The sequence below is a fragment of the Ctenopharyngodon idella genome, chromosome 11, assembly GCF_019924925.1.
Source record: "Ctenopharyngodon idella isolate HZGC_01 chromosome 11, HZGC01, whole genome shotgun sequence".
Taxonomy (NCBI): Eukaryota; Metazoa; Chordata; class Actinopteri; order Cypriniformes; family Xenocyprididae; genus Ctenopharyngodon; species Ctenopharyngodon idella.
The window spans coordinates 2,151,576-2,161,418 of record NC_067230.1 but is presented as its reverse complement, the minus strand read 5'-3'; the positions used below and the strand labels follow the sequence as shown (position 1 = coordinate 2,161,418).

At 37.8% G+C, this 9,843-nt stretch overlaps 1 protein-coding gene across 1 annotated transcript; it reads right to left on the bottom strand.

Annotated features, from left to right (window-relative positions):
* Positions 1 to 1,162: 1,162 nt before the first annotated feature.
* chrna4b (cholinergic receptor, nicotinic, alpha 4b) lies at positions 1,163 to 9,586 on the bottom strand. Its single transcript, XM_051913403.1, has 6 exons — positions 9,250 to 9,586; positions 8,132 to 8,283; positions 7,882 to 7,926; positions 7,634 to 7,743; positions 3,316 to 4,678; positions 1,163 to 1,524 (listed from the first exon to the last, which is right to left on the bottom strand). The coding sequence occupies exons 1-6, from the start codon at positions 9,305 to 9,307 to the stop codon at positions 1,399 to 1,401; spliced, it is 1,854 nt and encodes a 617-aa protein (XP_051769363.1). The 5' UTR covers positions 9,308 to 9,586; the 3' UTR covers positions 1,163 to 1,398.
* Positions 9,587 to 9,843: the final 257 nt, after the last annotated feature.

Below are 9,843 nucleotides of genomic sequence, written 5' to 3'. Positions count from 1 at the left end.
GCCACTGATTTAACTCAAGCTGTGACCTCTTCTCTTGTAGGTCAGCTCATCCACCAGTTGAGAGAAGAGAAGGGTATTATAGCAGATTTTCCTTGACAGGTATTTCGGTATTATCTTTCGGAAGGTAACAGAATATGTCTTACTAAGCCTGTCATTGGGAAATTTCAGCATTTAATGGCAAAATATTAAATCCATCACAAAGTACTTGAAAGGCAGATTTAAAACGCAAATCTCATGTGGTTTTCATTTTGCAATAACAGGACTTATTTCTTTTCGTTTGAAGATGTTTCATCACTCATCCATATGTCTTTTCAATCGACATCTTAACGTTCAGTTACTAAATCATTACTGACATTTAATAATGATAATTTTCAAATATTTTAAACGCTGTCATTTTTCCTGCTATAAATAGCCCCTGAAAACATTTAATTTGTTGAAAATAACCTTACAACATTATTTATGGACATACTTTTTAAGTATTTGTTACAACTGTTACCAAAATATGGACATAAATAGTGTCGGTACAATTTCACAAATGTAAGATGGACCTGATTCTTTTGACATCTTCAGTTTGAAATATTTCAGAGTTTGTAAAAGTGAATAACTGAAATGCAAGCAGACCTTGAGAAATTATGAATTCATATCACACTCAGGACAGACTTGAACACACCATTTCACAATTTTATCTGCTGTCACCTGTTACCTTTCACAGCTGAAAGAAGTCATTCTCATATACTGAAATCCATGTGCTGTGATGCAATACTTAGAACAGAGAAAATTATTCATGTGAATAATTTAAATCTGTTCCAGTGTAAACCATTAAGTTAGATTTATTCTTTATGTTGACGTCTGTGTTTTTATATCAGTGGGTTTAGTATTCATTAAATTTGCGCTTGGTGTACTTAAGATGACACACTGAATCAACTCACCCAGCTTTCTTTGAAGGAACGTTGCGGGTTTAAATACATATTCACCTCAGAAGACTTGGAATATAGCACACGAGTCTTATGTATGATTGAGTGGACACTTTTGTGTCCGTTTTTAAGTCTGAAAGCTTATATTTGGATGGAAAAGAGGGACCAGTGCCATCATCAAACGTTTTCCTTATTCCACAGATGAAAGAAAATGTTAGATTTCAAAAGAAACGAGGGTGAGTAAACGATCACAGTAGTTTCAATTTATTTCATTTCATTTTTCATTAACTTCCATTTAACCCAAAACAGCCCTTCAAATGCACAGAATCCCACTACTAACTTCCTGTTGCACCGAGAAGCACTGACATTAAACATCACTTAATTTCCATGACAGCGGATGTTTAATGAGGTCACTGAAGTCAAGTGTGATTGACAAGGCCATTCCCCACCCACTCAGAGCCATTCAAAGACTCTGCACGATGTTCTAGATCATTCCAGCCAGCCACGGTGGGAGGAACAGTCCGACCGTCCCCAGAATGCACACCAGCACAAACATCCAGAGGAATATTCTATCAATCACCATGGCAACATATTTCCAGTCTTCCCTCACCTGGTGGGGAAAAAAAGAGATTCATTCGTTTCAGATATCATGATATATTTTCCACTCATGTCTTTCCCTCTCAGAATTGATTTTTTGGATGACTACTTTCCTGAGAGACCACAGTGTTTTCTGGTTTTTGTAGTATAGCAAGAACAGTGATAAAAAAAATAAAAATACCAGTATCAAAGGCTGGTTCAAAGTGCCTTAGAAAAACTTGAGAATCTCTTGCTAAAGAGGAATCTAAGTTTTTATTGCAAGTAAACATTTTTTAAATCCTGGATATTCTTTTTAGTTGTATTCTGTTTCCCTTTAGAGCTCTTTTGAGTTTTTTGTTTTTATTTTGTACTTTCATCTGTACGCCTATTGTATTTTGCCGGAATATTTCATCCAAAAACAAAAATATAACCTACATGTAACCTCATGTCATTCCAAACCCATTACTTTATTTATTTCTTGCAACACAAACTGAGGAATTCAAAACAATGTTCACTAATCTTCAGCACGACGACTAAAGAAATCATATTTTACCTGAGATATGAATGTGGGTTTGTAGTCTGTGTTGAATAGACTGCATACCGCAAAATAATGGCAAGCAAACATACAATACGATCAGTACTCCAATTCTAGAACAAATTCTTATGAGCTGGTTATAATTATAAAAATACAGTGCAAATGAATCATTTTTTTTAAATGAATGGTTAAAGGATTAGTTCACTTCAGAATGAAAATTTCCTGATAATTTACTCACCCCCATGTCATCCAAGATGTTCATGTCTTTCTTCAGTAATCAATTAAGGTTTTTGAGGATATCATTCCAGGATTTTTTTTCACTGCAGTTTCTAAACAATCCCAGCTGAGGAATAAGGGTCTTATCTAGCGAAACGATTGGTCATTTTCTTAAAAAAAAAAAAAAGTATATACATTTTAACCACAAATGCTTGTCTTGCACTGCTCTGCAATGCGCCAGAAAGGTCACACGTGACGTATGTGGAAGTACTTCAAAATCGTCCAATATCATTGTTTTTCCTTTTTTTGGCTTAATCTTTACACGTTCGCTTTGTAGACACTAAATCTGTACTTTCACCTACGTCACGCATTACATTTGTAACATGATTATGTAATGCGTGCGGATCACAGAGTAGTGCAAGATAAGCATTTGTGGTTAAAAATATTTTTTTTTCTTTTTTTTTTAGAAAATGACAGATCGTCATTATGCAGAGTGATTTGAAGTGGCACTGAAACTGCAATTTGGACCTTCAACCCGGTGTACCCCACTGAAGTCCACTACATAGAGAAAAATCCTGGAATGTTTTAGTCAAAAACCTTAATTTCTTTTCGACTGAAGAAAGAAACACATGAACATCTTGGTTGACATGGGGCTGAGTAAATTATCAGGAAATTTTCATTCAGAAGTGAACTAATCCTTTAGTTACCAGTGTGAATTGACGAATCCTTCCCTGAATTGAATCAATCGGTTACTGAATCAAAATCTGACTTTTTACTAACTAGTAAGTTACTTTCAGTGATAATTGTAAAAATGTTTTATTTATAACATTTTCACCGTATAAAGACTTCAATTTTAGTCTTCTTGTCAAACAGTCTTCAGTCATATGAACTACTTTTTATGTCATTTTTGTTTCTTTACAGTCACTGTTTGCTTTTACTATATGGAAAAGAGCAGTGTGAACATTTTTCAAAACATCTCTTTTTGTGTTCCACCAATGAAAAAAAAGTCAATTGGGTTTGTAATGACATGAGGGTGAGTAAATGATTTTCACTCCCTTAAATTGTAAAACTTACTGAAAAGTCTGAATCTTCTGCTCTGAGATGGTCAGCGATGTACTGAACTCCTTCCAAGGCTTTGAGCAGAGACTGTGACAGATTGCTCACCGGTTCCACTGCATTCAGATCAGCAGTGCCATCACTGACAGAACTGAAGATCTGTGCGTTGGGCTTGTTATGTCTAGTACACCTGCCTGCTTCATCGTGATCAAGCTTCTGCAGACTCGTCCCCTCAGATGTAAGACAGTGTTGACAACTCCCTGCTCCCAGAATACTCTCTTTGGCTTCCATGAAGACACTCTCAGCATTGTGGCCTTGGATATCACAGTCTGTACATTCGGCTCCATCCTGCGGGATAGTGTGCAGCAGAGTACCAAGGATAGAATCTGGAAATGAAGATGTGCTGGAGGCAAAAATGCTGTTTGTGTATGCACACGTGTAACCGATGACCGGCGTTTGTGAAGTTTCTTCGTGCAGGATAGAATACTGGCTGCTGGGAGAACTGCAGAAAAACATGGGTTTGGGGGAAGAGTCCTGCTGAACTGAAGTAATGTCCAAATGGTGGAGCGGACTTTGCGGAGAGATATCCAGAATGTTGTTCCGTAGAAACATGGACTGTGCCTCCATTGGCTTGTGCATCATCTCAATCAGTTTCCCACAGTTCCTCTTACCAGAGGCAGGTGGACGCTTCATGAACAGGTAACGGGGCACCAGGTGAAGAAAAAACTGGCGGACCCAGTGTGGCATGCTGTGCGTGCGGGACGAACGGTGGTGTACGTTGAGCACAAACACTGTGATGATGATGGATAGAGTGACGAAGATCATGGTGAAGAGGAGGTACTCGCCAATAAGTGGGATGACCAGTGAGGTTGAGGGGATAATTTCTGTGATTAGCAGGAGGAAAACTGTCAGAGAGAGCAGGACGGAAATACACAGTGTGATTTTCTCCGCACACTCCGAGGGAAGGTAGAAGACCAGCACCGTCAGGCAGGATATAAGCAGGCAGGGGATGATTAGATTGATGGTGTAGAACAGAGGAAGACGTCTGATGATGAAAGAGTAGGTGATGTCTGGGTAGATTTCTGTACAGCACTCGTACTTCTTGATGTTGTAAGTACCAACAGCGTTTATTATGACCCATTCCCCGCTTTCCCAGTAGTCCATCTGGTCTACATCACTGGCCATGCTGATCAGATCAATCTTGGCCCGATCGTACGTCCAAGAGCCAAATTTCATTTTGCAGTTTTGCTGGTCGAAGGGAAAAAAGGTGACATCGATGCTGCAGGAGCTTTTATAAATGGCAGGAGGTTTCCATTTTATCCTCCCGTTGTAAAACACCTGGGCTTTAGTCAAGTGTGTCACTGCAAAGTCTCCGTCCGCACTGCAAATCAAACGCAAATCTGTCAGACAGTGCCTGCAATGAAATATCTGTGAAGCAACGTGAAAGACAGCTTAAGTGGTGTCAGTGTACATCACAGTGAGCCAAACCATCAATAACCCCTCTTTGACGCGATTGGGTTTAGAGAACCTCTCAACTCTTAAAACCCTCATTCTTGAGAGAGCAATATCTTGGATAAAGAGAATTGTAGAGCGTTTACAGTTTTTATATAGGTTTCAGTATTCACTTAAAATGCATTTGTGCAATCAGAGGTCATATATAGGAACAGTTCAACCAAAAATGTTGTCATTGTTTACTTCAAGCTTCAAAAAGGACAAAAAAAATATCCTAATGTGAGGAGTTGTTAGTCACTGAAAAGTGACTGGATCAGCATCTTCATTGATCCTGGAACAACATTCAAATCAACCAATCAGATTTGAGGGACAAGTTTACAGTTTATGTCAAGTTTAGGTTTACATCTAGGGTTAGGTGGTAAGGGTTAGTTATGGGTAGGGTTAGGTTAAGGGGTATGGATAGGATTAGGACTAATTTTTCGGACAGGAATGTTGTTCCAGGATCAACAAAATATGTTAATCCAGAACATTTCTTACTTGACAAAATCTCAATAACCAGTGAAAGTAATGGTAACTTCGAAGTGAGTTGGATGTTGACTCAGGAACTGTTCTAACAGATTCAGTGAGTTAATTCGTCACACTAATTCAAACTCCTGATTTCACAAGTCTTTTGAAAGATTCCTTAAAAGAAATGGATCATATAGTACAACCCGAATTCCGGAAATGTTGGGACGTTTTTTTTAAATTTGAATAGAATGAAAACTAAAAGACTTTCAAATAACATGAGCCAATATTTTATTCACAATAGAACATAGATAACATAACAAATGTTTAAACTGAGAAATTTTACAATTTTATGCACAAAATGAGCTCTTTTTTTTTTTCAAATTTGATGCCTGCTACAGATCTCAAAATAGTTGCCACAGGGGCAACAAATGGCTGAAAAAGCAAGAAATTTTGAAAAGATTTAGCTGGGAAACATCTAGCAACTAATTAAGTTAATTGATATCAGGTCTGTAGTATGATTAGCTATAAAAGGGATGTCTTAGAGAGGCAGAGTCTCTCAGAAGCAAAGATGGGCAGAGGCTCTCTAATCTGTGAAAGAGTGCGTAAAAAGATTGTGGAAAACTTTGCAAATCTCATCATCTACAGTGCATAACATCATCAAAAGTTTCAGAGAAACTGGAGAAATCTCTGTGCGTAAGGGACAAGGCCGAAGACCTTTATTGGATGCCCGTGGTCTTCGGGCCCTCAGACGACACTGCATCACTCATCGGCATGATTGTGTCAATGACATTACTAACATTACAATCCACCGTGCCATCTGCAGATGCCAACTAAAGCTCTATCATGCAAAAAGGAAGCCATATGTGAACATGGTCCAGAAGCGCCTTCATGTCCTGTGAGCTCATTTAAAATGGACTGTTTCAAAGTGGAAAAGTGTTCTATGGTCAGACGAGTCCAAATTTGACATTTTTATTGGAAATCATGGACGCCATGTCCTCCGGGCTAAAGAGGAGGGAGACCTTCCAGCATATAATCAGCATTAAGTTCAAAAGCCAGCATCTCTGATGGTATGGGGGTGCAAAAGTGCATACGGTATGGGCAGCTTGCATGTTTTGGAAGGCACTATGAATGCTGAAAGGTATATAAAGGTTTTAGAGCAACATATGCTCCCCTCCAGACGACATCTATTTCAGGGAAGGCCTTGTGTATTTCAGCAGGACAAAACCACATACTGCAGCTATTACAACAGCATGGCTTCGTCTTAGAAGAGTCCGGGTGCTGAATTGGCCTGCCTGCAGTATAGAGAACAATTGGCGTGTCATTAAACGAAAAATATGTCAAAGGTGACCACAAACTTTTCAGCAGCTGGAAACCTATATCAGGCAAGAATGGGACCAAATTCCAACACCAAAACTCCAGAAACTCATAACCTCGATGCCCAGACATCTTCAAACTGTTTTGAATAGAAGAGGAGATGCTACACCATGGTAAACATGTCCCCGTCCCAACTATTTTGAGACTTGTAGCAGGCATCAAATTTGAAATGAGCTCATTTTGTGCATAAAATTGTAAAATTTCTCAATTTAAACATTTGTTATGTTATCTATGTTCTATTGTGAATAAAATATTGGCTCATGTGATTTGAAAGTCTATCAGTTTTCATTTTATTCAAATTTAAAAAACATCCCAACACTTCCGGAATTCTAGTTGTAGGAGTCAATTGCTTGCGAATTGGACTGCTTCATTATATGTTGATGACATTCAATCCTGACTCCTTGGAATCATACGGAAATGGAACGACACGAGGGTAAGTAAACAATGACAGAGTTTTCAATTTTGTCTGAACAAAAGCAAAAATGGATTAAGCTGAGTAATAAGTAATAATTTTGTGTTAAAAGTATGTTTTAGCTCTAAATTTAAAACCAGGCAATTGATTATACTCAATCTCTGATCAATAATTGTAATATATATCTAAGGTAGACTCTCTTTTAGACCTAATGTTTATCTTACTGCAAAGACAATACACAATGCACCTTAAACTAAATGGTCTGTAATTTCACTGACTTCAACCTGGTCTCTTATAGGACAGCACAGATCAATACTCATATGAACCCTCATATTGGAGGACAGCTTAATTCCCAAATCGTCCGTTCATTTAGTGATAACTAGCAGACATATAGAAGTAAGATTAAAATAGGATTAAAGATCTGAGGAAAAGAGCTAACTGAGCACCATTAATAGTTACCCAGAGTGCAGCTTGCCATCAAACAGAATAGCGTGAACACATTACAATACTGGAACAGTGGGAGGTGTTTAAAGATATAGATTTTTATAATTGGATTTGGCTGTATTCCGGATTGTTAAAAGCCTCACACACTTGTTATAGAGCACAATATCCGGTCTCCAGATGATCTCGGAGGGGATCCTGATGGAGGTGACATTCTCATACTCCTCTGGGTTCCAGCGCAGCTTGTAGTCGTTCCACTCCTGCAGGGAAACATGTGCGCTCATCACCGCTCACAACCAGCACGTATGACAGGGGTGGAGAGTGAAGCAACAAGAGCCCAGTTCCAATTAAAAATCTCATTAATGTCCAATTATGGGCTGTTTTTTATGAAAACCTACCTGCTTCACCCAGACATTTGTGGTCATCATCTGATTCTTCTCATCCTGGTTTATTATGAAGCAAAGTGGGATATCCATGTAAAAGAGAGTAATAAGAGAAGGGGGGGTGACTCTGCATTGAGCATATGTTTGCACATTTTTAAAACAGATTATAACATCGTTCACTGCCTCAAGCATTATAGTTGATTGACAGATGTCTATACATTTTTGTAAAATCAAGATGCTGCACTGGAGTGGATCTGAGACTCACCACATCAATGAGCTGAGCAATGGACAGGCCAAAGTGGACCAGAACCACATCTGAGATGTTTGCTACAGGACGAGAGAGCTTGTTGTAGTTGCTGAACAAAGACCGGAGGAGTCTTTCTTCCGCATGGGCACGAGCCGGACTGGTGGAAAACACTGCCGAGAGGATAAAAAACAAGCCAAGCTTTCTTTCTTTTTTTTTTTTTTTAAGTTTCAACTGCGGAGGCAATCACAGTGTGTTAAACTAATTATATGAAAAGGGAAATATGATAAATATGATTTCAAGCATTACGGTCACACTTTGTATTAGGTGTCTTTAACTATTATGTACTTGCATAAAAAATATGCACAATGTGCATATTGTGTTGAAGCTGTATTGCAAAACACTGAGGTGGATACGGATAAGGTTAGGACAGGTATGGGTAGGATTAAGGGTGGGCTAATATGTAATTATATTTACAGAAATTAATTACATGCATTTTTTAAATATACAATGTCAAAACATGTATGTACACCATAAGTGTAATGTTTCAAATTATTAAATTAAATGTTAGTAGGTAAAGGTAAAGACACTTAATATAAAGTGGGACCAGCATACAATAAGGTTCCATTCGTTAATATTAGTTAATGCGTATGTAACATTAACTAACAATTACCAATACATTTGTTACAGTATTTATTAATCTTTGCTAATAATAGTTAATAAAATACAACTGTTCATGTTAGCTCAATTCCATTAAACAATATTAAACAGATAAATTTTGATTTTAATTATGCATTAGTAAATGTTGAAATTAACGCATTGACTAAGATTAATAAACTATTTAGAAGTACTGTTAATTGTTAGTTCATGTTAACAAATAAAACCTTATTGTAAAATGTTACTGTTATTTGTTACTATTACTGTTATTATTAATAATTATATATATATAATTATTAGTTACAGCTTTCTTTCTAGCAATGTGTAGGGTTTTGTAGGAGCACCCATTAAATGTTATGTTGTGACAAAACACCCCTGAGCTCACACCCCCTCATTCACGTTGCATCAACATAAGCAGAAAATTGTGAATTGTGTAACTGCAGCGAGTTACAAATAAAGTTAAACTGAAGGTCAGACTTTACCAAACGCCAGCTGCAAACAGACAGACAGAAGCAAGAAGACACTCCATGCTGCTCTCATTTTGTTCACTTGATGTCAGATGATATCCCACTCTGGTGATCTGCAAGAATTTCGACACAGAAACTGAAAACTATGTTCAGTTACTTAATACAATTAGATAAAAATTATATATAAAGAAAGACTGGTCGATCAGCTCTTCGCAAACTGAAAAAACAGAGACTCAAAAAGTGCATGAAAACAGCCACAAAAAGTCATTCAGTGTCCAAACCTCTTGTAAAAGTGAGGAGTCCCTCAGAATACCTCTCTAGCTGTCATTAGACTCTTTTCCCTCCCACTTTCTCTGCTTCCTTTCCTCTCTCTCTCTCTGTGTGTTTTGCTGTTTCACTCTCAGTATCTCTCCTCTCCGGCCCCTCCACCTTCCAATCTCTGCCTATTACGCTGAGTAGATGTTATGCGCTGGAGGCTGCACCTTATACATGAGAATGTCACAGAGAGAGAGTGAGGACATAAAGGTATTGATTGAAGACAAAACCCTTAAAATGATGTGGCCAAATGCCTTATTTAAAAGTGCCTGATATATTTATGTGAGCATGATC